A 26,599-nucleotide genomic window follows, 5' to 3' on the forward strand; every position below is an offset into this window, starting at 1 on the left:
TTTTTTGTCAAATAAGACTAAAGGAGAAATTTATTTCAGTTTCAATCTGAAATATGCAAATTAACATTTCCAAAACCAATAATTTTACTTGATGATATCATATGTGTGATGAGATTTTGTACACAAAAAAAACCACACACTTTGTGTTAAGTTGTCCTACTTCACTCAATTACAGATGAACACCACCCCATTTGACAACAAACATATGGCTGGGGTAGTTCTCAGACCACTCCTGCAATAAAAACATGACAGTAAAGATATTACCAAATGCTAATGAATTCTTTTTCAAAAAAAAATCTTTGCAGAATAAGCTATCTCAGGCACATCTTTGTCTTTGGTTGACAAGTTTCATGAAACCATTCAACATAAGACCAAATGCAAAATCTCCCATTTGCATTGATGGTGTTGGCCCTGAATACAAGTGCAAGAGAAAAGACACTCTTAGACCTCCACTTGACTCGAGGCCTCCTGTCTAATTTCTATCTAAGTCTAACTTTGCCAATATGAAAAGAGTGAGGTTATTCAAGAATTTGAAGGATTAAATTCCTCCCAATTGAAGAGACACATGAATGGCAGTTTTCCTGCACTTTTCTCAAAACAGATGATCAGTTCTTCATGGCTGGAGTTTTAGATTGTGCTCATCCGATTATAAGAATGACAATTATACAGATGGCTAATTTCAAGCTCTCATATATACAGCACGATATTCTGAAAGCCATAGTGTTCTCACCTACATGCACGTTTGATATAAAGTAGAGGAATAATTCTATTTTTCTAACGCCTTCACTAGGGCTTCGTGGACCTCCAGTGAAATCTGTGCTTCTGCTTTCTTCATGTCATCGGTGGCTGACATCATTTCCTGTTGTGCCTGTGAAAGACCTTGCTCTGCTGCCTGAAAGGGGATGCATGTACATCACTGGTTAGCTTCCTATTAAACCTGTTCACCCCAATGTCCCTGTAAAAAGGTCTTGAATCAGCCTTTATAACAAGTGGTTTGGGCTAAACCATGGTTTTTTGTCAATTTGGTGAAAATCTTCCCCAAAAGGGCCAGGTATTCAAGGAAATGTTAAAAAACCCAGTTCACTGCATATGAGAAGCTAAACATGATAATTGTCTACTCCAGGAAATGCAACATCATCAAAGATGTTCTTTTTGAAAAGAAAAAAGACAACTGACTTTTCTACTCAGAGCAGATTTTCATGCCTAAAAATGTAATTTTTGAGTTCAAATCATCTGTGCTTGTCCCTACATCATGGTTTCGCTTAGTGACAATTGTACACATAGTACCGTATAGAAGAATCAGTTATGGCAATCATGAAAAGAATCACTGAAAAAAAGGGTCAAATGTGCTATCAATTCAAAGGACAAAAAGAAATTCCATTCCTACTTTCTGGTTTTTGCATTGCTTTTTCCACTAATATCAGTTTTAACAAACAAAAGTTCAGACAAGTCTTGATATGTTCAAATCATTTGAAAACCCAAATCCCTGTTTCATTTCAATAGAGCAATATACATTGAAACCCAGCAAGAAACTGAAAACCATGATTTTGAAGAAGCATATTGCACTGATTTCAGCACTCACTTGTTTGTCAATTTGGTCAACAGGAACAGCTTCTTCGGCTAACACTTGAACAGAGGAGTCTGCATTGACCGTGATGGTACCGCTACTGACTGTGAAATGGTAACAGATTTGTAAATGATTACATCGCAAACAAAATACCACATGGCTCAAATTACACATCAAAACCTTTTCTCTACTTTGAATTCAATTCTAAACAAATCATCAACGCAGATTATATGTGAAAGGTACGTATATGCTTTGCAGACTGGTAGTATCTTGGTTGAGAGTTCAATATCATGTGGAAGACAGGAGCAAAAGCTTGATTTTACCCAATCTTATCTATTACCTGGTATGACTTACTTGAAATACTTTCAAAAGTAAGCTTAGCCTGCTCAGAACAATAGTGGATGTTAAAAGAGCACAAGCTGAAACACAGTAAAAAGTACCCTTTTACACCCAAACAATGCTCCGTGAAGTATGGATTCTTTAACAAAATGACAAAAAAATTTTTTTGCAGAGGCCGATGATGAGAAACAAATACATAGAGTCATGCTATCAATTGAGTATCTATCAAATGAAACAAAAGTCATGTGATGTGCAGCTTTCAGAAACTCTGATTATTGTAGTATTTCTTTTTCTGAACCTGCAAATTTAACCTGAAACTGTTCTTCGACACCTCCGTCACCAAAGGATGTCTTTGAATTCTTGTCACTCAGTATAAATACCAGGAGTCATCATTTACATAAGAAAAATAACCTAAATTTTACCACTTAATCTGAAATTGTTACTCTACCCTGTTTAAACAGAATTAAAAAATAAATTTTTGATTTTTAACAAAACAACGAGGTGAAACCTCCAGAGCTATTGAAAAGATTATGATTCACAAATAGCAGAGCAGTCAAGATGTTTCACTGCTTTTCATTACACTGGTATCTTTCAAATAACCCTTCCAAATGGAGTCATTTTTCTGACAAAAACTCCATAGTTATTCACCATGGCGAGAGATATTTACTATGTAATGCACATTTAGACTTGTGTGCTTTGTGTTGAAACCTGTGTTTCTTTAAATTAATCTTCTGTCCTTGTTGTCAACAAATACTTACCGAAATATTTATTTTGAGTGCCGTCATTTTCATAAACTATGACAACACCTGGCCTGAGCACTGATAACACTGGGACATGCTGGGCAAGGATGCCAAAATTACCAGTCGTGGAAGGAACATCAACTTGCTTCACTTCTGCATTACTGTAAAACGTCTGCAGAGAGAAAGGACCAAAGTCAGTGTCTACAACAATTTGGAAGCATGAGTAAGTGGTTTTGCACCTAGAGTATGACTTCTACCTTCTGCATTGGTACAGCAAGAGTCTAACGTTTTTGTTTCGACGCTCTCAAGTTTGTCTAACAGATTTGACAAAAATGAGAATCTATACAAGTATAAGGAAATATTTAAGCAATAAAGCACACCCAGTGACTGTATACCACGAGATTTTGACCAGTTCACGACATATATGCATGAGCGATAGCCAGTGCATATATGAAGTGAACTGGTTAAAATCAAATGGTATACCATCTCTAGGTGTGATTTATTGCTATTAAAGAAATAACGGGCGACGCACTGACCGTTAATGTTTATTTATGGGCAAGGGCAAGAGGAAAGCCAAAAATTAATGGGGGAGGCTTGCCGAGCCCGTTAATTCGGCTTTCCTCGAGCCCGCGCCCATAAATAAACATTAATGGTCAGAGTGGAGTCTGTTATTTCCATTATATTATCAACGAACCGAAGAAAACTGTCAAAATTTGCGAAAATTTCCGGAGTGAACGACAACTGGGCCCCAGAACTGAGCAATACGCGACAAAATGTCACGTGCGCTGTAAAAAGTTGGCAAATCCGGAAATATTTTCAGAAAAAAGTATCTCAACTTGGCCCACAAGTGCTCCATTTTATTTTGTGATTGATTACGATTTACGTTTGAGCTGTAAAGTTATGATACTTTGAGTTGTTAATCTTATTATTCATATTCACGGGCACGTAAACAGAGCATTACTGTGTATTTGTGGTCAGTCACGTGGTTCAGCTCGACCAATCAAAATGCGACAGTCAGGGCATGGTAATATAATATATCATAACAGTATATTAAAATTCTGGCATGGAACGTCAGAAAAGGATGTTTGCTCTAGCTGAAAGCTCGCGCATGTGCCAACCGTGGTATATCGTGAATATACCATGCTTCTTTTCAAATCTCAACCGATCAGATCGCTGTATTTGCACCATCAATATACTGGTATGATATTATTGATATTATTACATGCCTCGATGTGAGTGAAAATCAGCACATTGATTTGAATAGGAACATCCGGGGAGTAAGCGGGCCGTGTGAACCATGTACTGACTGGTTTCTATAGTTACCAGGTCTGGTAAAGCCATTTGACTTTTTTGTATTGCAGTTAATGCTTGATGTAGACTATCCTCAAATACGACGATCGCGTTCTGAAAACATTGAGCGTAGGGCGTCGATGTTTGTGGGAGCCGCCATTACCGGAAGTTGGTATTGACGGCTCCCAGAAATGTTTCGGAACGTGATCGTCGAGTTTGAACAAATTTCAAACCCCATAAATGACAAAGTTAGTGCAGTATACTGTTTAGTCTTCAGTAGTGATAAATCGGTACGACCAAATGCAGTAAATATGTTGCATTCCACATCAACACGCCTGGTCGAGTGGGGTGCGCTTATATGATACTCCCCAGGGCCATCGGCCTTGTAGCGCTACTGGTGAGCGAAGTCGCGAAAACCAAAAATCACCGACCGCCTCACCGTAGCGCTACAATTTTGCAGCTAACCATGGAGGTAGAACTGTGCTACCTCCATGATACAGTAGTAGTACTATCTGTCTCCAGTGAGACACGATGGACTGCTAATGCTATGCTGGTGATTGCTGCAGTTCTGTATCCTGAAAGAACAACTTTCATTTTGTTGGTGTCCCGTCACACAAAACCACAGGGGGAAATTATGGGACTGGATTGATTGATGCGGCTAGGCTGCCCATGGGCTGAGATGGGCACACAGTCCGTGTAGCCGACAATGAGATGCAATGATATGCGGTTAATTCTACCTGCAACTTAAAACTGATAGTTATTTTGTAGCTCATTCTTTACTATTTTTCATAGTTTTTGGTAGCCGGTAACAGACACTTCGTGTTCGTGTCGGCTACATGGACGATCTGCCCTGAGATGACCTGGGGCAGCCGTAACAGTACAGAATACGAGTAATCTCGTCCCTAGAAAACACACAAAGAGCGGTAGTGACAATCCAAGTTCCCTCTAAGCACTAAAAGAGGTAAAAAACACGTTGATTCGTGTGTGAATATAACGGTACCACATTTTACGCAAGTTTAGCATGGTGCAGTTTAGCAGACCACGAGAACTTGATCTGTCGACGCTCAAATGCATTGACACTATTGATAAATGGTACAACTTACATCTGTCGGTGTTCCAAAAGTAAATGCCATTTGCGACGGTGCTACAGCTTCCTCGGCATACTTCCTGACCGGCTGTACCGCCGTTGCGTACCGAAAGTTTCTTACCGCACCAGTTAGTCTACTGAAACTTCTGAGAAGAGACATCTTGCCGGCGAGTATCTACAAAATGGCTGCCACACGACCAATCCCACTGTCCTTTTCGGTGACCTCCTGTTTTATCGACGTTGAGGGCACCATGTGAGTACATTTCACGAAGCCAGCCCGAGCGAGCTTCTGTACGATCGTGATCAGGCGACAGAATAGACTTTTTTCGTGTTTCAACGAGGCACGGTATAACCACAGGGAATGGAGTAATCTTGTTGTTGTTGTTGTTATTGTTGTTGTTGATGGTGATGATGATGATGACGATAATAAAAAATATTAAAAAACAATGTGTCATGTTGTTTGTCGATGTTGTAGATAATTGTAAAAGAAAACTGTAATCGTGACCAAAAAACGACGTAAGTCGCCCAACGTCACTCCCGTCCTAGTATACTAGGACGGGAGTGACGCTGGGCGACCTACGTCGTTTTTTGGTCACGATTACAGTTTTCTTTTACAATTATCTACAACATCGACAAACAACAGCAAGGAATGACACATTGTTTTTTAATATTTTTTATTATCGTCATCATCATCATCACCATCAACAACAACAACAACAATAACAACAACAACAACAACAACAAGATTACTCCATTCCCTGTGGTATAACCGTTTATCTGTCCTTTCAGAAGCGCCAGTGGGCATATCGGTTGGCAGCAAGCACATGCCCTGATACTCGTTCGCATTTCTTTCCACTCACTCTGTCTCTTCTATCACTCACGGAAACCCAAGGGAAGCCAGGATAAACAAACAAAAACAAAATCCAAAACTCAACCAAACAAACAGTAACTCTGTTGTGACATGTCACTGATGACATTGTGCATAATATAGTAGCAGTATACATATGTAAAAGTCTAATTCATCAGTGCTAGTTCAGTGCAGCAAATCAAGTATAAGTCTTCCAGCTGGTTAGGTTGGTAATGTCCCTACGAATACTTGACCTCTATAGCCATAAACTTAAACCTGTTGTCTGTGAATATGTTCACCCATAGACTTTTTTCCATGTTCTATGGTTCATCTTGCATGCATATTAAGGCATGTCCAGAGGTGCACTTGGCGTGAACAGAAAAAGAAATATATAAATGCATATATATGAAATATTAACATCATGAAATAATTATTCTGGCATTACATCATGGTTGACCTTCCATTCTGCTCTGCAATACTTGAAACATCACTGAAAGTATATGTATTATACTGGACATCCTAGTCTACAGCACATCCACAATAGATTATGAAAAGACTATATTTGACTAGCTGTAGATTACTAAAGATTACTAAGGTCAGGTCAGGTATAATTCATACACATTCGGTGATTTTTAAAGTATAGGGGAGAAGAAAGAAACCTAAACTCTGATGTAATACCAAAGTTTTATTAAAATATTAATATTTCCTAATTATGTTAATATAATATTTCTTAGACTATTCATGCCTAATGCACATGTGTGTGTCCAGGAAATAAAAAAGTTTCATTTGTTGCTCCATGTCTGCAAAAAATACAGTAGGTTTTCAGACAAGCTATCTCCCTGGACAAAACTGATTATATGCATATAAGCAAGAGTCCCAGGAAATGTTGGTTGTATATGAAACATGTAGTCTTTCCGTATGTAATCTGGACATGAGTGAAAGTTTTCTATTTAGGCTTCTTAGTATGAAATGTACGAGTTGATCATTAGTCTTGAAGTGAGCTTGACCTTGATAAGGGGAGCTGTATTGCATAAATCATTCCAAATGTTTTCTGACTCATTTTTGTTTTTATACCCAATGGCTATTACTCGTTACAGTGTTTCACTGTGGTATGTGGTATATTTTTGTTTCTTCATGTGTGATATGCACTTTGCTGACCAGCTCACATAGGTAAATCGGGGTGAACAGGATAAACAGAAACCTTGATCCTGTGGAGTGAGCATACCCATATGTCTTTGTTCTCCACTGTTTGACAAGGACTCAGTCAGTTCACATAAAGCTACCTTTAATAGCATTATTGTTCACATAGCTGGGTACTGATAACATTAAATTTGCAAAGGTTGACCCACAGACCCCTCTCCAGGGTCTAAGGGTCACGTAAACCCCGACTTTGGCCATACTCAGTGGCCGTGTGTACAGGCATGTAAAAATTATCTATTTCTTCTACAATAAATTTTGGAAATGAATGCATTTGAGGATAACGCCGCCGTGAATCCCCTGTAACAGTCCTAACGCTTACAAAATCAAGGTCTAATGGGAGGTACATTCATGAAGTGACCCCTCTATGCACTAGTTGCAAAGACTGCTGACAATGTCAACTTCCTTTTATATTTTTGCCAAGTTCAAGGTAATCAAATTATCACATTGTCTTGTTAGGAGCAATGGGACAGAAATGTTAACCTGGATTAAATGAAATCATTGGGGAACTAGCGATCCAAAAACATTTCCCTGTATTTCTGAACCATGGCAAAAAACTATCAGGTAGAGCTTATTCTGCTACAGACATCATTTGCACTACATGACACGACCCAACACCACAAACATACATAAAATGTTGTCGAAATTCTGAAATACACCCTTCATTAAACACTATAGAAGTCAAAATGAAAGGAAATTAACTATGAAACAGACAAAGAGGCATGCCAAATGTAATTCAATTGTCTTCAATTTTATTTAACCAGCTCATTACATTCCATGCATATGACAGTTACAGAATTTCCATTAATGTACAATTTTTATACTTATGTCACCCCTGAAACCCTTGCCCATGACAAAGTTATCTTCAAGTGTAAAAATTTGTCACAACACAGTGATCTAGGGGTCAAACATAGTGAAGTCATGTAAAATCATACCAGAAAGTTAGTGCGTTTGAAGATGGAAGAAAACTTGTGACATTTCTACTCATGACATTCACAAATGAGAGAATAAAGTACAGATCATGATGAGATGAATAACGGCAGACTTTGGATGAATAACAGCAGATTTTAACTTCCTGGGATGACTTTCAAACTCTCTGCAGCACATAATAAAAATATCGGTGTGAGAACACAAGCCTATTAAAATTCTAACAAAACCCTAGAACTCTGGAAACGGATTACAAACACGCAAATAAAGTCAACATCCTTCTCCTCGATCCTCCGGTACTGTCACTTGAGTTTGCTCAGGATTTGTTTTGAAACCTGTGTGAAGAGACAGATAAGGTAAGTTACTATAATAGTCCCTACAGGGCATTGGTCAAGCAATCGACAGTAGCAAGCTAGCAAGCAAACCCTAGAACATTTTCAAGTAAAACAATAATACACAAGACAATATGATGCAATATGTCCCCTATTATCTCGCATGCACAATAAGCAAAGCAGCAATGACCAAAACCTCTAGAAAAATGCTTACATCTTACAGAAAACAACACTCTTGCAGCTTGATATCAGGGCTTGACAATTCCTATCGCCCGACGCCCGGACAAGTGAAATTTACGTTCGGACAAGTCAAACATAAAATCTGGTCGCCCGCCGGACAGTTGTTTATACAACTTCTTGCACAATCAACGCGAACCTAAGTTGCGGTGTCGCTCGATTTGCGTTGTCGTTCACACAAAATAAATGTCAATCACTGACTTTTTTAGATACAATTGTGACGTTCTTCTGCGATTCATTTGCCGACTCACACAATGTTGCAATTTTTCGATGATCGACATGAAATTGTTTCATCGTCCAATTAAAAAGTTGCTTAAAACTTGGCGTAAACAGCATTTCTTTGTTGTATGCTGACTGCTCCGCCCCAACAAATTAGGTAAAAAATTGCAAAACCCAATGCCATAGTGCTTATTTGCAATCGACCGTGCAGTACTTCAAAATCATTTATGCGGCCTCGCGAGGTAGACGAACATTGTTGGCAGATAGTTTGTGGAGTGATCGCTGTAAATATGAGTATTTTACGGTAATATTTCCACTAATGCAAACAAGGCATTGTGCATTTTCGCGAGCCAGAGCGTAATTTCCGCACTCCGCAGACCTACGCAAAAACCAAGCAAAGTTGTTGCCATAAAGAGGCACGTATTTTACGACAAAGGGGATTGTGTAACTCTGAGAAACGACATTGTGATGATTTACGACGGCGCCACGAGGGCCAGCGTGAGTGGGATCGTCTGACAATCGACGACTCGATGTGATATGATTAGAACGATGTTTCTGACAAAAGATCTAAACATAAGCATTATGATGAGGAAAAACGCCGTAGACGTTATCTCCCGAAATGGAATTTGGAAAGCACAGAGGCCTTGGTTGAAATATGACGGTTTCAAATGTTCAGTACGTCGTGTCTCAAATACCCCACCATTGCCAAAGCATGGAGGTAGGAAGAGACTACCTCCATGACCAAACCAAGCGAAATGCTTTTCTTGACAGATACAACATGTTTCGCGTTAAATCGATAAGGTCTCACGAGTTAGTCAACCACATTTGGACTGTTTGGCGCATCGCAGATGAGATCGTGACGGGGACAATGATTGTGGAAATTTTTTGGGTCCCGCTGAGCCCGATAGTACGGTTTCACTTGCCAACAATCCGATCGCATGCACTCGCAATGCGTGAACCGAATGACGACGACCAGCGATAGAAACTGACCAATCTTTTTACGAAGGCATTTATGCTTGCCAAAAACGGGAAGCCGATGTATGATATGTACCTTCAAATTCAATGTTAGCTCTGCGTACAGGTCTGTGAGTTCCCGGCGTTATACGGCCTCTTGTGGTGGAGGCCGTATGACGCCGGAAACACACAGACCGTACGCAGGCCTACTTCAATGTAAACTTTTGAAAAAAATCGGCGTCAACATCGGCGAAAATTACCAAGATAAGAAAGCCCTGAAAGCCGCTACGGACTTCGTCGCAAGCATTTTGGTCTTGATTATTACAAATGGAGGACAAGTAAAATTTTTGAGAGGACAAGTGAAATTGAAAATCCACTTGTCCGACGGACAAGTGAACTGGAAAAAAAATTGTCAAGCCCTGTTCATATTCATAAAATTACACAACGGTAACAACCACACACACACACACACACACAAATTAACTGATTCTGTTGAAGGTACCAATAGAATTATTGGCTAACCCTTTACCTGCCAGACAGTATCACTTCCCCATCAACCGACTCTGTGAAAAGCGGTATTGAGCCAAACTGATACATATTTTTATCCATTTGCCTTGGTCTGTTCCAACAGCTTTTGTCCAAAAAAATCATGTTTACAGTATCTGTGATCTCAGGGGTCTTCAATTTTCAATTTTTTGTTAAAATGCACAAAATGGGACATATTGTGCTTCACTAGTTTTAAAACTGATGGTGAAATATGAACTTGGCAGGTTAAGGGTTAACAATTGTTTCGCTCAATTGCTTTTTAATGGAACTCAAGGACATTGGCAAGACAGAAAGATGTCAAGTCCTTGGCATAATGGAAGCAAATAATCAATATATTAAATTATCCGATGGAACAATTACAACCACATTACATAGGTACAGACACACATAATTTGAGAGTGACAATGAAGGAGGGTGGTAACATGATTTTGATATACTGTGTTCTAGAAATGATGCTGTTTTCTTAGTTGTCTGACAATGACATATAGACATGGTCATTTCAAGATGGTGATTCTCACATTTGGTATAACTCTGGTAAATACTGCTCGTGTGATGCTGATTGATATAACTATGACATTAATTTTAGCAAAACTGTTCACTTCATGCACACAAGGGGAACTCTTCATCTCATCAAACCATAAAGACTAATACAGCATGCAATTCCACACTCTCACCAGTCCATATATACTTTAAGACTTTAGTGTCAAACTTGGTATTATCATCAGATGAAATAAGCCATGAAAACTTCGAAAGAATCACTTTATGAATAACAACATAGAAGTCTCCATTGAGGAAGTGGAGCCAAGAGAAATGGTTTTACAACTCACACAGGCATCTTGACAGTGCAAGAAATCAAATAGTTCCTGAGTGCATGTTTCTTCTGTCTTACTGCGACTGCTGACCCTTTCATTGCAGATGTCAAATTCATTTTTCAATTTTGCACAGGCTGACAGTTCACTGCATTTCTCTCGGATGTCTTCCACTGGATCCTGGTGCAAGAACATACATGTATTACACACTGCCATATAAATTCCTTGACAACGACAATTTGTTGATGAGAAGTACATGGTTATCTCTTGTCAATGTTGGCAGATGATCAAACCAGAAGAACTGCTGCAAACTGGATGGCAGCCTCTTTTCTACCCTGATGTACTATGAAGACATTTCTTCGTATCAACGTGAACCTTCTTATAATATTCATTGACTTGAAAATAAATGTTATAGATTATAGAACAACAGAATGGTAAAAGTGTGAAAGTAAGTTAGTGTTGCAATCTGTGAATCATTCATCCTATCATATTCTCTCATTTGACCTTATTGTCAAACTTTACTTTAAATTCTTTTCACTTTCAGAACGTCACAGTAATCTACAGCTAGATAAAATATATCCTGTTATCATATTCATAAAACAACAATAAATTTTTTACTCACAGGAATATCTTCCTCATCCTCGTCTTCCTCTTCCTCCTCCTCCTCTTCCTGTGCAAGGATAGGAAAACAGAACACAGCAAACATAAACAATTTTATCTGAATATACGGTTATACTTCATTTCTTAAAGTTTGGCAAACTTAACCTCTGATTGAGCATACATGTATCACAATTGATTTTGAGAAGGCACGCCAATGTTTTATGACATAAATTGTTGTATTAAATATTGAAAAATATTGACTTATAGTAATTTACTAATACATGTATCTAGTCTTTTTAACTAAACCAACAAGCATCGCTTGTAAAACTTCTGAACATAACAAAAACAAGGAGGCAAAATTTGAAATATGGTACATGTATACATCACGGACACCCTGTATTATTCTTTTATTAATTGTTCACAATAAAGGATAAATCAAGGTATGGGAATAAAAGCCTGTCTTGGATAACATATCTGTACTGTTACCAACATATGTGTACATGTATGACCACATAGTTTATTAACTTTGCATTTAAACACTAAATGAGGTCTAAGGCACCTGGTCAAAGCACAAAATGTTCATGAGTGTATAAATGCTGCCAAAACTGATGCTGAGCTGCTCATTTGGTGACAAGGTTCTGTAAGTTACAACTTTCTTATCAAATCATAATGCTTGGTTGATGGGCCATGTGCAAAGTACGGACAGATTAGTGTACCAAAGAGATGCTGTGGTGCCAGCTTACGTGTGCATGTTTCAATATGTGACAAAACCCTGACAGGGTAAGGATAAACAAGGTGAGCACAGGCCGTGATGTGAGCTAGTGGTGAATTAAAACATTTAGAAGAAAAAGTTGAAACAAGGGAGGTTTTGAGTACAACCCTGGCCTTCATCAACTGATGAAGGGTTGTGTCACGCACATCCATTGTACAATTTCCCCTCCCAGTGTTTTTATTCACCAGACTCCGTTCCACATATTCGTATGTTTCAACAGTTATCTCATTGAGATCTCTTTTTTAGTCTCATGGTTATAATGTAAGTAACTTTAACTATCGGCAAAGACAAATGATTAAAAAGAAAACCTGTCTAAACTGAACCCATTTCCAAGTCCCATTCCATTCCAATAGAACTCTATGTTAAAAAGGACCTCTATAAACCGGACACCTCTCCACGCTGAACACTTTTCTCAGTCCCTGAACGGTTCAGTTTAGACAGGTTTTACTAAAGTACTATGAGAAATCTTGACAAGAATGCTTATTACGGGTACTATCATCATATATTAGGCGATTGAAATTGACCTTGGGAAAATTAGAGACGAAAATGAACCATTCTCCAGGCCTATAATTGGTAATGTAATTGCAAATGCAGATATCAAAATTGTTACCTGGGAAACGAGAGTCTCTCTCAATCGTAAAAAAAAATACTTCAGCCTTGTATGACGCCACGGAACCTCGCAAACCTCCATGGTTGAACCATGGAAGTAGTGCTACCTCAGTGGTTGAACAGAGGTCACACACTGACTCGCTTTTGCGAGGCAAGACAGGCCCATGGATTTGGCCTTCAAATATTATACTACAATTTTGAAGGTACGTGGAAGGAACATACTGCATGTGAGAGGAGATCGAAATCTGCGCTCGTGACGAGGACATTGCAACGACGGTATAAAAAACACAAAGTCATCGTTTGGCTGTTTTGTTTGACGGTAAAACGCCGTCAGAAATTGTTGTTCGTCAAACCATAATGATATACAATTCTACAATTCAACATGAAAGACTGGACGGCGTACGTGCGCACACGCCAGCCTGTAGTGTCTGTAGTAAAATGGTACTTCAGCGGCCGACCGGCATTTTCGATTTGCCTGAAAAATACGCAATGTTCTCCTATGCAATTTCGTAGGTGGCTTAAAAAGATACACAGCAATCTTCAGAAGCAAACCACTACACGTTTTGATGTCAATGTCGTCACAAATTCTTACCTCTGGGGGATCGCTTTCGTATTCTCGTTCGTCTCCCAACGCCATTTTCTGTCGTATGTAATAAATAGCCCGGATGTCGACACCAAAAAGACTGTTTTCTATTGGTTATTCTCCGCCATCAACTTCGGCTGTTGACAAATTAAAATTGTTGTTTTAAAGGTCGGTTCGACTTGCTTTGACTCGGGTGAAAGGTCAAGCTCAAATCTGCATACAGGTATAGACAGCAGAGAAACAAACGCGGAAGTTGAATTCGTGATAGAGGGACTGTGTCGAATTTGTCATCCACTCAGACAGTACTGTGACGTGAGCCATCTACACGGTAGGTCCTCGGATGGTGTTGCAAATTCAAGACGAAGCCATTTTCAGGGTTTACATGAAGTCAGAGCATTGTGCTGACAGGACAAATACTGTGCACCATTTCATTGGTTCGTACTAAAGCTTTCCGTGGTATTGGTAAGAAATAGATTGCAATCTAAATTCCAGAGAGCAATTGCGTTCGTTTTGATAGTAAATTAATTTCAAAGCCAACTTTTGAGGCCTTTTCTTGCAAGCCAATTAAATCATGAAACCATGGAATGGTGCATATGCCTTGGCATTTTTCAAGGATCCAGGGGGTTCCCCTTCTCTGACATGATGTATTTGGCGGAAAACCCACAACTTTTTTTCGTAGGTAGGATATACACCACTTATAAGTATGCTAACCCTAAAACTAACCCTAACTCTAAACCCCTCAAAAAGTTGTATTTGATATGTTTCTTCCAAGGAAAGGTCCGCGCTTTCCAGGGCGGGGGGGGGGGGGGCTGAAGGAACTCTTGCCTATTTGGCAATTGGGGGGGGGGGAAATAATTGTCAGGAATGGGGGAGAGATGTTTCACCACAGGGACATGCTCAATTTCTAAATAAATGTATTCATATATGCAAAGCATATTGATCAGCATTGTTTTAGAATGCAAATCAACTTATGATGAAGTATATTCATTGTCGTCAAATTGGACACTGTATTTCAAAAGATTCCTATCAATTGAATTGATCTGTGGAGTACCCCCCCCCACCAAAGTGGAGAGGACACCTTGAGGGTCCACATGATTTTAATTGGCCAGGGGAGGATACGACACTCAGAGATCCATCATCTTTGTACAGAAACCTCCCCGTCTGAAAAAACTTCTCTTGACCCCTCCCCCACTGAAAATGCAAGAAAATATGACCTCCAACCCCTCCCCTCCCTTGAGAATTGCAGCAAATGTAGGTTTACAATCTTCTATCTTTGGTGGTTTATAATTAAGATGGGAAGTATTAATCAGACAATATACCCATGGAGTATGACTCGGGAAAATTGCTGTACTACTACCCGCTCATACACTTTTGGATGTGACATGATTCAACAAATACCATTGCATCAAAACATTGCATACAACATGACATTAATAAATTCAGGCTAGCCATTATATGTACAATGCCTTTTAGTATGTTTTTTTTCCTTGACACATTTACAGGACTGAAGAAGTATTTGGTAGATCACAAATGCAAAATTTTTAATCCCAATGATGTCATAGTATGAAACAACTGTCACAGCAATCATATATATGCTACAGTCATTCGTTGTACAAAACATGAATGAAAAAACACAAATTATTTGGTATTGCAAGCAAATTATAAACTCTGAGAAACAAATATAACATGTACGCATAGCATTTGCAATTTTAACATTTGTTCCAAAATTAATGTGTATATTCTAGAGTTCTGAGAAGATGGATATGAGACCCTTGGTATTGGTGTTGATCATAGGCTGCTCTCTGTGTGGTTTGACAGGCTCCAGTTCGGAGCCTGAATTTAAATACACAAACAAAGATGGATGGGTCGACCCAGGGGACATGATGAACTATGATTCAAACACAAAGACCATGAGAAATACAGCAAAAGAGGTAAATACTGTGAGTTAAATCATTGTTGAGCGGGATGCACAACTCTAACAGATGAGTCAAACACAATCCAATATCTGAAGTTGTTTGTTATGTTGAGAGCTTGATTGCTGTAATTTGGTTTCCTTACATTACAATTTACTGAAGTAAATACTTTGAGGTGTCTCCCAAGTAGCTAAGGTGACAATGAAATTGACATCTTCTCATAATTACATTAATCTTTGCCAGTTGTGCCTCTGCAAAATATTAAATAATATGAACATCTTGCTCGTTGTGATGCAGGCCAGAACAAATAAGTGACTGATGGAAAACAATATCTGTGCAATGACCCAGTCACCATTGAAATGTCTAGGTTTATTACAACTCCTAGGAGTGTGAATGCAAAATAGGGACCTACGGCATTATACTCATCCCATACCTTTTGCACAAAAATATCAGTAAAAATGACAGCTTTTGTGTTGTTCAAGCATTTGTGAGAAGCTGCTTTGTACAGTTGTATGATCTGATACTGTAGAAGGGCCAATGAATGAAAGACATCAAGATTGTCATTGCATTCACAGAAAGATTGTGAGAAGTTTGAAGAGAGACTGACAAAATGCACCGGTGAGAGAGACAGATTTGAATCCGAAGTCAAAGAGTGCACTAAAAAACTGGGATCAGTAAAGACAAAAGAGTGCAACTGTGAGCCAAGTTGCCCTGATAAAAAAGACACACGTAATGTTGGAAAGGAACTGACAAAATGCATCGGTGAGAGAGACGGCTTTGAATCGGAAATCAAACGGTGCAATCAGGAACTGCATTTGGAGAAGACCAAGGAGTGCAAATGTGAAAGGAGTTGTCCAAGTACAAAAGACGATGTTGGAAAAGAGAAGGGAAAATCTAATGACAAAAAAGCTCAATGTGAAGCACCATACTTTAAGCAGTTTGTGAGATCAATTTTAAATCAAATGTCAGCAAAGGTAAGTAACATTTTTTTTGTAAAAATCCAGCATTTCTTCATTTTTCTGTCCAAATTGAACTAAAGAAATCAACCGAAACTGAAGAAAACACAGTTAAACAATTTTTTTTTTCAAAACCTGGGATTTTTGAGATGTTCCAGTAAATGCTTGATCTGGACTTTGATGCGGTCAGATATTTGTGTGTCATCAGTTGTGTGCCATTTGTTTGTTAAAGGGAGAGGAGGGGGTTGTTGGAATTGCTCTCAGTCATATGGGACCCATGCGACCAATGTCAATACTGTGTCCAAGGTACATTGGTGAAAGTTACAATATGTTTGTTATTATGTATGCTGTAAATTTCAACGTTGCAGCTATGTTGATGTGATGCATGTAGAATATCATGCATGAAATACATTGTAAACTAGCAAGTTGTACCTGTGCAATTCTGATTTCCCCCTCCCTTTACTTGCACTTGGTAATGAAAATTACATGACATTGTCGTCAGTTCAAATCAAATTTTTTAAAGTGGGCTCTTATGAAAAATGGCAGTATGTGAAAAGATATTCAGTTTTGAATTCTGGTACGTTGTTTGTTTTGCTTATAGGTGCCTTTAGATTATCTTGTGTGGGAATGAATAGTGATGTGTGAATATGTGATCGTGACTGAAAAATGCCAGTATAATGCAAACATTTTCAATGACAAAGTTGTTTGGTCTGTTCCTGTTTTATGTGATCAATGAATTTTGATTTTATGAACTAAGAATATATATGATGTGAAACATGCCAAGTCACATTGAAGTGCTTACCATTGTGAACTTGACCTTTAACCTGTTCACCCCATGTCCTGTAAACGGGTCCATGCTCACCATTGATGAAACTGGGTTTGGGCCAAACCATTGTGGTAAAAGGGTTGAAGTAAATGTTAGATAATCAATATGGATCAATGATTTCCAATTAGTTGTAAAATCTTGAGATATCGACTGGTGCACTTATTTTTTATTACAGGTTAACTTTGAACTTCAACCTCATGTTTAATTTTCCTTTTATACAGAAAGGAGGTGATGAACACTTGCAGTTTGAATATCAGGTGCAACTGACCCAAACTGACTGGAGCACTCTTGATGAGTTCATTCACTCGGATTCTGGCAATATATACGATGCCCATCATGTGTTGATTGGTATGGTGAAACGTGTAGATACAAGCGACAAGCCCATCAGCAATTGGAAAATCTGGCTGGAAGACTTGTTTGGAACGGACTACAATACAATTGTCATGACTTCTCTGTTCGTAAGTCATCTGATTTCAATAGTCGACGTCGTTGCACTTTGCTAAATCAGACGCATTCCGTTTAGTCATGCCAGCCCTGTCTTTTCATTGAATTGTCAGTCTGTGTTTTTTCAATTATTTCCTTCAGGAGAAACGGCTTCTGTAAATTTATCAAATTCCCTCATAATACAAAACAAAAAGCATATTGAATTTTAGTGCATAGTATTATATCGTTTATTGCACGTACACCTTTCAAAGGGTGACACTCGGTTTTCACTCAGTTTTACCAGGCTTCTAAACTATATTGTGTACTATTGTATCAAATGAATCCAAGATAGGGACTAGCTATACACAATGGAACGGTCGACATTGCAATAGGAAATATTACATATAAATATATTTAAATATATCTGAGATTCAGGCTGAAAATTTCTTCATCTCTTTTAACAGGGTCTGGGAGTGCTCACCTTTGTGTTGATTATGGTCTCGTCTGAAGTCATGTCCAGAATTTCTTGGTGGAAGCTAATCACCAGGGGTTTCTTTTTCTTGTTTGTCATCAGTATTCCATGGAATTGGCTGCACATGTACAAGGTATAGTGATACACAGACCCAAGTCAGGCCAGGACAAAACTGAGGAATTATTCCTTGGAATTGCCACTTCTATTTATGTTTTTTGAGATTTCAAAACCAATCTTTGCAGGTGAAAGTATGTGTAATACAATAGACCCTAGAGAAGAACAATCCTGTTTTTGCTCTAGGGGCTACGGTAATACAGACAGTCACCAGTTTTTAACTCCCTAATGTGTTCTGCACTTCAATTTTCAACCTGTCTTTCTTTCAGCTTGCTGTTGTTAAGAAATACAGCGTAGGACTGAATGACATTCCGGCAGAGTGCCAGCCAGGGGGTTCCACAGTCTACAGCGGAATTGCAGCGTGGTTCTACTCCACATTTACATTCTCCGGGGACCAGTGTGCCCAGTATCATGAAGCCCTGATGGTGGACCCAGTTTTGGAAGTACCACCTACCCAGGTTGTGTATCGGTCCAACATTTTTTTTTCCTACACCTCCCTTCCTCGCAATCCCTTCCCAGGGTGAGCAAAAGCTGCGAAAGCAAGTTACAACAAAAACGTTTGCCTTAGTCAGTCAGTCTGCTGTTGCACTTGTCCAACAGACATCTCTTTATTGCCAATAATAGTTTTGCATGATAGCCCTCTGCATAACTGCACGTAACTGCATAAGTTTTGAATTGACAGCCTAGTTGAAAAATGCATTTTCAGAGAATAGCATCAGTTAGGTGCATTCTACTGTGAACAGGTGCAGGTGTGAGATTTTTGCACTAACACGTGCAAACCCTTTGTTCTACTGTGACAGTGAGCAAAGCAACATCCTTCAAAATGTCCCTGTGTATAATTCCAGTGCTTTTCCTTAACCCTTTCACCACCATGGTTTGTCCCAAATCCATTGTTTTCTATGGTAAAGTTGGACCTGTATACAGGGAACTGGGGTGAAAGGGTTGAAAGGAGAACTGGGGAAATAATATGTGCCACTGACAATATCATGTCTATCCCTCACAGGCCCTGGTAGTCACCTTCAGCAAGTTTGTATTTAAACCATTGGAGCACCTCGGGGAAGCAATGGGCAAGTTCTTCAACTCGTTTTACAAGGATCTGCCTGTACACGTCTGGCCAATTGCGACTCTGATCCTGGTAATTGTCATCATTTTGGTTCTAATCATGCTGTGTGGCTACAACATCAAGTTCCCGCTGTACGGAGGCATCGAAGCACCAAGACAGCAGACCAGAAGGCTGACAAAGAGTGAACAGAGAAGCATTGAAAACGCAAAACAGCAAAAGAAAAAGGTTAGATTAAGCATTTGCATGGAAGATATTAATACGCATTCCTACTTTCATTCCCTTTGGTAGAGTTACACATAACATATTGGAAAGCAAACGTACCTCCTTTTTCACGGTGTTAGGTATCAGCGAAAGCACCTGTTGATTCTAAGATGTCTCAAACACAAAATTCAAGGTCAAAATCTTGTGATTTTATGTACATTTGATAGTTCTAAATCTAACACCAACATTTAGGCTGCCCATAGACATTGAACAGACAGTGTATGTCATATAAAATGTGTCTTGCAGAAGGCAGTGTGCATGTTTATTAAGTATTATCAAGTATTATCTTCAACTTGAAATCAGTTGAACTCACAAGGTATGTACTAAAACCCAGTGCTATGTCCTAAAACCCAGTGCTTTCCCCAGGTTCATAAGGGGGAGGGGGGGGGGTATCCCCCTTTCCTTGAAAAATTTTGGGGATTTGGTTCTGATTGAGGGGCAATGATAATAAATTATGCAAATTAAATTATGCAAATTGAAGTTTATCAAGGTATTGATACAAGTGTTATGTCTAATATCAAAAACATTTGTGTGTACCTGTCTGCTGCGGAGGTTATTGCTTTAATATGACATCAACATTTGTGTTTCTAGCCTTTAAAAGTTGTTTTCTTCAAAATTTTAGCACACAAAAAGTAGAAGGAGAATCAAATTTGAGTAACCTTCACGTCATCAAACAGAAATACAGCGCCTGAGACCAAGCACTGTTGATGAGAGCAATACTTGGCAAAGGTACATACACTGTCGATCGTGTCTTTTCGGCCAGCATCTCATCTTTGGCAAATGTAGCTGATTTTAAGATTTCCCCATATTTATTCTGGTTATAATGTCTTTCCAGCTGAATTAAAAACCTGATTGCAATTAAAATCTGAAAACCCTAAAAAAGCATCCAGCTTATTCAAAATGTTGTATAGTAGATGATGGGGACGACATAACGTCACAACACCAGTATGGCAAAGTCCTAACTAAATGCTCTATCATAAAAGGCAGTCCTAAAAGTAAAATTTCAGAACGTTTACACATTGCTATTTAATTATTTTAAATGCCAATGTCAATTTCCCTGCTATTGAAATGCTCTTTGTTTCAGCATTAACTGTCTATATTGGTTTAGGGGCCTGCTTTAGCACTAGAACTATTTTACTACAGCCAGCATGAGTCCTCAGCCAATCAGAACTATGAATTTGCGTACTTGACACACAGACATGATATAAGTTATTTCTGAAGTTAAGATTTCTAATGTGCAAGTGTGATTTATCAGACTTTAAAGAATTTATTAGACTTTAAAGAATTGTAATTGGAATGAGTAATTGGTGGTATCATCAAAGGGCTTGTAATAAAGTTTGCGTCAGCAATGCTGAAATTCATTTTTATTCAACAGTCTTTTTTTTTCAAATTTTCTCATTCAATACAGATTCAGGAAATTGAAACACAGAATAAAGAACTGGTGAAGAAAATTGAGGAGTTAGAGGAGACAGCTGAAAAGCGAGACCAAGAACTGCTGATGCTAAAGCAAGCCGAGAAACAGGAACCTCTAATGTTGGAGATGCCACCGCTTGATGATGTCAGGAGACCAGTACAAGCAGAAGAAGATCATAATGAGAGGTCAGTAGTTACAGAAATACAAGACCTAAAAGAAATTCGTGAAACATACACGAAATGTTCACCAACTGGCACATCAGATGCAGCCCTGGGCAGTGGAGCTGCGAAGGCAAACACTGGATCAACTAGACTCAAAAAGAGAGTAATCTTCAAAGAACCTGTTGACATACAGGATAGTTTCAAGATACTGGGACCCCAGGCAGAAGTAGAGGATGGATTAGCTCCAGAATCAGACTTACAACTGACAACTGGTGTCAGGGAAGGTGGTGTTGCAACTGGTCAGACAGCGCCCTCAGTGGTACAGGACAACATAGAAGGGGCGGCTGAGAGATCCCCAGCCAGGCAACAACAGCCAGGTCATACTGGTGTTGAGGACATCGACATGAAAGCAAACAAGACAGATACGGAAAAGCCAGGCAGTGACTCCACATCAGAGGAAAGAACTTTTAGAAGCACAGATCGCAGTGACAAGGGTGACGGGGATGCAGCAGCAGTGCAGCATAGTTCTCAAGACAGAGTGGAAGAAGTTCCAACGGAGGGTGAGCAGGCAGATGCCCAAGACAGAAATGAAGGAGCAGTTGCCATGGTGACAGATGAAACAGAGAGACCTACGCAGGGTACAACCACAAGAGAAGGTGCTCCTCGTCCAGATTTGCTTCCTGACTCAGCAGTCCTGACGGAGTCAACCGAGGTCATTCCCAGAGGAATCATGGACACCATGCGGGAAGTTGAAATCTTGGAGTCATTCCACAGCCGAGGTAATGACTCTGAGAGTGAACAATCAGAAGATGAGTTTGTTGTCCTGAACAAAGAGGGCATGGAAACTGAAAGTGTTCCTGGAGAGTCAGAGAACGGAGAAAATATCGTTGATGCTAGTGTCATCAGTCTTGATTAAGTGTGAAAATCGAAACTGATTTCAGCAATGGATACATTTAAATGGAGAAAAGATTAATCTTGAAGAAAACATTAATTCTTCTTCTCACATGATTAACCAACCAAGTGAATTAAGCATGACAAGTGATAAAAAAACATTACCTTAGTTACATTAAACAGCAAGGCACAGTAGACCAAAGGGGATTTTCTCCTGATTGGCGGAAAAATTTACCTCCCGATCGGGAGAATTTCTCCCGATATGGAGACTTCTTTAGATAGAATAATTCTGCATAATTTAATGGAGATTTTCGCATTTAGAAAAGTTTACCAGTATGTTCATTATTAAATTTGAGGATGAGTTTACTGTCGTTCTGAACAAAATTCGCCATTGCTTTCTTTGCATATTTTCACATTTAGTGATACCTTCTGTACAAAAGACATACAGCAAATAGTCACTTGCATGCAAACTCTATTTCTGCAATGTGGATCAACTCCATTTGTACTCTTCAATGTCAAAGTCATGTCCCGGCATTCATTCATTGACACTTTGAAACTGTTTACATTAACGACCAGTCTCCCGATCGGGAGAATTCTTTCATTTTAGAGAAAAATCATCGAATATCTGTATCAAAATACATGTAACATTTCTAGGAAGTCTCCAGATCAGGAGAGAATCCCCCCTTTTGGTCTGTAAGCCTTGCTGTTAAATTCTCTGTCAAAAAGAGACAAATTATGTTTTCTTTCTTCTTTCAAAATGCACCTGACTATATAGTGTTGTATATGAATATATATATGTTGAGTCATTATTGTATGATTTGCATACTCCGATAATATTCATTAGTGTACACTGCTAAGTGTGTGCTTTGAGCATGAGATGCTTGAGAGACGGATTTTCAAACCTCAATTTTATGCATGTCTACCGTACATGGTTTCTCTACCCATCACTAAAACTGTCGTCGGAACAAAAGTTGTCACTATGTTGTTTTTGTGAAGATTTACACTTTTTGTTTTCCTATAGAGTAAATATAAAGAATATATGGCGGCATTTTGAACTTCAGATATGGGTAATTTAAAGAAATGGGGGGTCTCTTATCCCATAATATCATGGTGACCCTTGATTCTTATTTTTGATTATAAAAGAGAATGCCATACGTGTAGTTTAAAGCAGCTGTGTAATAGTATCAGTTTAAAAACTTTAATTTTCAAAGTGTTTATAACCTCAATTTACATCCCCAAGATTTTTTTCTTTCTTTCTGTCACTTTTCTTTCCTGGGCCTTGAAAGCGTAGAACCTTGTTTTCATTATTTATGAAAAGACAAGAAACTCATTAATTCCCAGTTACACATGGGAGTGATATGGCAATAAACCAGAAAATCTGTAGTAAAATTTCCAGAGAGAACGTCCAGAATGCCTACCTCTGAATCGAATTGTTTTTAAACGGAAAAGGACCTCTGTTTAGCAGTTATTATGTTAAAAAGATTTGAAATAGCTTGATAAACCACCCATGGGTTCAAGTAGCATCAATGCGTGATAGCCTTCACTAAAGTGTATGTTGAGGTTTTACAGGTGTCATAGCAGATGTTAGGTCAGTAGCCTGTGTTGATTCAAATATCAGAAATTATGTCATCACTTTCTTTATCTGTTTTGTCATTTATTTGATGTTTTCAGCATGTTTTATGGATCATTTAGTATGATTAACTTCTAAAAATGATACAAAAATGACCAAAAAAATGCTCCACGAGAGCAACTTTGTCCATTTTGAAGTAAGATTTCTAAACTGAAATGAGCTTTTAAAATGGGGGACAGAGGTTTAGTGTACTCTGTATGTAACATTCACTAACTCGCCTTGTAGTAACATAATATCTGGAATTGCTCAATGAAATTGAATTTCAACTTGCCTTTGATATTAGAAAGATTATAGAGAGAGTACTATTTTAAAATGCTTTTGAGATTTTGGCTTTTCAAAGTCATCAAATGAAAATTCTACACAGATAAATCATTAAAAAACTAAATGACAAAAAGTAAATTAACGCTTCTAGTTTACAGCCTACCACATTGCTGATGCTGTATTCAGCGTAATTTTATCTCAGACTATAATATGTCTCACTCTGAAAGATTCAGCTGTGTTCAGGTGGCTGCAGTGCTCCGTGTGGTGTAGGGTCGGAGGTTGCAGAGTGCTGGAGCGCCCTCACATGACTGAATCTGTCATTCTGAATAGTTCCTTGATTGTACACATGACTGCACACATAAAAACGGACCAACTCCATGGTGAATTTATTCACAATGTCAGCCTTAAAACTCACTTCTAAAATGCTGTAGGAAAGCATAATCTGCACTAGTGGTTATCTATGCTTTTGAGGTGTTGAGTTCAAGTTAACTTGAAAAGGTCATATGCTTGTGCCGGTGATCGGCAGAAAGAACAATATGCTAAACTGAAGGCATAGTGTTAAAGTCTGATTATAATCTTGAATTCCATTGGTATTATAACATATCTTGGCCAACATTAATTACTTATTTTATAGAAATCTGTGCAATTGCAATAGTTCTATAAAGAAATTAAATATTATGAGCATATATGTTTGATGGGGTAGGTCTTGCTGTGTTTGAAAAAAATGGCACAAAAATGAAGATAGAAAATTCCAAAGCAAACGTAATCTCAGAAGTGCCATTTTTCTCATGCAGCTTCAAAAAGTTTTCAACATTTACTATCAGTAATCAGATACAATTATCAATTGTTGTAGCCTTAACTTTGAACCGCCCTCTCCCCAGAAAAATATGATTATGGATATCAACTTCATTACAGTAAGCAATAGGGTTAAATCAAAGGTAGCAATGAAAGGGTTGGCAATGACAGATTCTGTTGTTTGAATGTGACTTGTGATGCAAATAATTAAAACTTTACTGTCTTATTTCAATGAAATTTTCATTGCCAGGTAACTATAGTTGTAAAATGAAAACAGGAGAAAATGTTTCTATTGGCTCCTGATCTCGATTCAGACAATTCCCAAAGTCTAAAAAATATAGTACGGGCATAGAGGGTGTCAATGTACATTGTGAAAATTTTATGTATGCGTATAAACAAATTATTTATGTCAAACATAACGCTTTATTTAGTAAAGATGATAATAAAATAAGTTTTACGATTTTCAAAAATTTATGAAGTTTACAATATATGCCAAGCTTAAAGCAATATTTCAGCGTAAGAATACTTTTGATGTCTTGTCTTAAAGGTATACAGTTACCTGTAATCTAAATATGCCCATATATGGTCAATGGGCGTTCCTCGTTATTCAAAATGCCCATGCGAAGGCGCTGTTTTTAAAAAGCGGCCACCTGCTTAAAATCTGTGATTGGTTAGATTTTCTCTTTCCATGGTAACTGTGGCAAAATTGGAACAGGTGACAGTATACCTTTAAACTTTGATGTGGGATGCAAGAGTTCCTTTTACTTTCAAGTATTAACCCTTTGAGCGCCAAAGTCAATTTTTGTTTCTGTCATGACATATACCCAAGTCAATTTTTTTGCAGATTTCTGCCAAAATTTTGATTAAAATCTCTCGCCAATGAAATGTAATGTCCATTTGGTCCAAAATTATCAAAAAAAATAACAGAAAAATTCATTAAATTGGTAAAATGTTGCACTGAAGTTTTTAGGGGAAAACATTACAGCACTCAAAGGGTTAATGACTAGTGTGTATATATGTAGTTTCTTTGTGGCTTGTATATTTGAAGAGGGAGAGGAACGTTTGCTTTTATCACCACTTCCCAGTGATGGTGAAGTGTGAGAAGCGTAGGAAAGTGGTAATTTAATTACTATCATGATTGAACAACAAACAATGTGAAATCATTTTTGATGTACTGATGGTGAGTGATTTCATCTCCCAATGTCTGTCACTCACAGTGTAGTCTGCTTTGGGTTGAAGAGGAGGAGGTGCATAGGCGAGGTTGGGGTGATACTGCAGAACAGTGAATGACCACTGAGGCATGGAGTTTGTCAGAAATCATGACCAAGGTCTTGGTCACAGTGTATTTTTGGTGGTCCTACTAATTACTGCTCAGTGACTGCTCTTTTGTTCAGTAGGATTTTTTTTTAGTTTTACATCCTGACAAGTCGAAGTTTGCTGCCTGAAGACAAGTTCAAGGGGCATGGAGAGACACAACATCAGTGTTTGACTCAATGAAACATGGTTTTTGGCAAGTTTGTTGATAGACTTGCCTTGTTTGTAACTTTTGTCAATTACATAACTGATTGTTAAAGTAACTATACTTGTTGATCATATTTGCTGTTAAAGAGAACAAATGCGTTTTCTTATTCACCTTCTAAAAGTTTTGAAGTTCAAAGTATTAATTAACCTTATCAACACAACATACTATATATGAAATTTAGCGCTATTGTACCATCGTCAAATGAATCCCAGTCAGGACTAAAATTCACATGTTGACAATAG

The 26,599-nt window shown here is 38.4% G+C and overlaps 3 protein-coding genes across 6 annotated transcripts; 1 reads left to right on the forward strand and 2 right to left on the reverse strand.

The window, feature by feature from the left end:
- LOC139138866 (ATP synthase subunit delta, mitochondrial-like) lies at positions 1–5,246 on the reverse strand. Of its 2 annotated transcripts, none has more exons than XM_070707435.1 (5): positions 5,040–5,246; positions 2,665–2,818; positions 1,583–1,671; positions 735–892; positions 1–232 (listed from the first exon to the last, which is right to left on the reverse strand). In XM_070707435.1, the coding sequence occupies exons 1-4, from the start codon at positions 5,181–5,183 to the stop codon at positions 767–769; spliced, it is 513 nt and encodes a 170-aa protein (XP_070563536.1). In that variant the 5' UTR covers positions 5,184–5,246; the 3' UTR covers positions 1–232; positions 735–766. The 2 variants fall into 2 exon arrangements, with proteins under 2 accessions (XP_070563536.1, XP_070563535.1); XM_070707434.1 differs by having other exon boundaries at positions 731–892.
- Positions 5,247–7,797: 2,551 nt separating this feature from the next.
- On the reverse strand, positions 7,798–13,803 carry LOC139138870 (cytochrome b-c1 complex subunit 6, mitochondrial-like). The gene is made up of 4 exons (XM_070707443.1): positions 13,665–13,803; positions 11,714–11,761; positions 11,110–11,271; positions 7,798–8,329 (listed from the first exon to the last, which is right to left on the reverse strand). Exons 1-4 carry the CDS (start codon positions 13,707–13,709, stop codon positions 8,297–8,299), a joined length of 288 nt encoding a protein of 95 aa, XP_070563544.1. The 5' UTR covers positions 13,710–13,803; the 3' UTR covers positions 7,798–8,296.
- A 40-nt stretch (positions 13,804–13,843) lies between these two features.
- LOC139138868 (uncharacterized) lies at positions 13,844–25,305 on the forward strand. 3 transcript variants are annotated; one of them, XM_070707436.1, is made up of 8 exons: positions 13,844–13,983; positions 15,401–15,586; positions 16,144–16,542; positions 17,572–17,808; positions 18,238–18,378; positions 18,629–18,817; positions 19,363–19,647; positions 21,092–25,305. In XM_070707436.1, the coding sequence occupies exons 2-8, from the start codon at positions 15,413–15,415 to the stop codon at positions 22,172–22,174; spliced, it is 2,508 nt and encodes an 835-aa protein (XP_070563537.1). In that variant the 5' UTR covers positions 13,844–13,983; positions 15,401–15,412; the 3' UTR covers positions 22,175–25,305. The 3 variants fall into 3 exon arrangements, with proteins under 3 accessions (XP_070563537.1, XP_070563538.1, XP_070563539.1); XM_070707437.1 differs by having other exon boundaries at positions 13,956–14,089; XM_070707438.1 differs by having other exon boundaries at positions 13,983–14,117.
- Positions 25,306–26,599: the final 1,294 nt, after the last annotated feature.

The sequence above is a fragment of the Ptychodera flava genome, chromosome 8, assembly GCF_041260155.1.
Source record: "Ptychodera flava strain L36383 chromosome 8, AS_Pfla_20210202, whole genome shotgun sequence".
In the NCBI taxonomy this organism is placed as follows: domain Eukaryota; kingdom Metazoa; phylum Hemichordata; class Enteropneusta; family Ptychoderidae; genus Ptychodera; species Ptychodera flava.

Bases quoted from the DNA above. Each gene is read 5' to 3' on its own strand.
- LOC139138866 (XM_070707435.1), bottom strand. From the start codon at position 5,183: ATGTCTCTTCTCAGAAGTTTCAGTAGACTAACTGGTGCGGTAAGAAAC. The intron at 2,819-5,039 runs GTAAGTTGTACC...TTCTCTCTGCAG, and splicing joins CTTTTGGAACACCGACAGAT to ACGTTTTACAGTAATGCAGA. The intron at 893-1,582 runs GTGAGTGCTGAA...ATCCCCTTTCAG, and splicing joins TTGACCAAATTGACAAACAA to GCAGCAGAGCAAGGTCTTTC.
- LOC139138870 (XM_070707443.1), bottom strand. From the start codon at position 13,709: ATGGCGTTGGGAGACGAACGAGAATACGAAAGCGATCCCCCAGAG. The intron at 11,272-11,713 runs GTGAGTAAAAAA...TTCTTGCACCAG, and splicing joins AGGATGAGGAAGATATTCCT to GATCCAGTGGAAGACATCCG. The intron at 8,330-11,109 runs GTGAGTTGTAAA...CTCTTCACACAG, and splicing joins TGCACTGTCAAGATGCCTGT to GTTTCAAAACAAATCCTGAG.
- LOC139138868 (XM_070707436.1), top strand. From the start codon at position 15,413: ATGGATATGAGACCCTTGGTATTGGTGTTGATCATAGGCTGCTCTCTG. The intron at 15,587-16,143 runs GTAAATACTGTG...TTGCATTCACAG, and splicing joins TGAGAAATACAGCAAAAGAG to AAAGATTGTGAGAAGTTTGA. The intron at 18,379-18,628 runs GTATAGTGATAC...TCTTTCTTTCAG, and splicing joins ATTGGCTGCACATGTACAAG to CTTGCTGTTGTTAAGAAATA.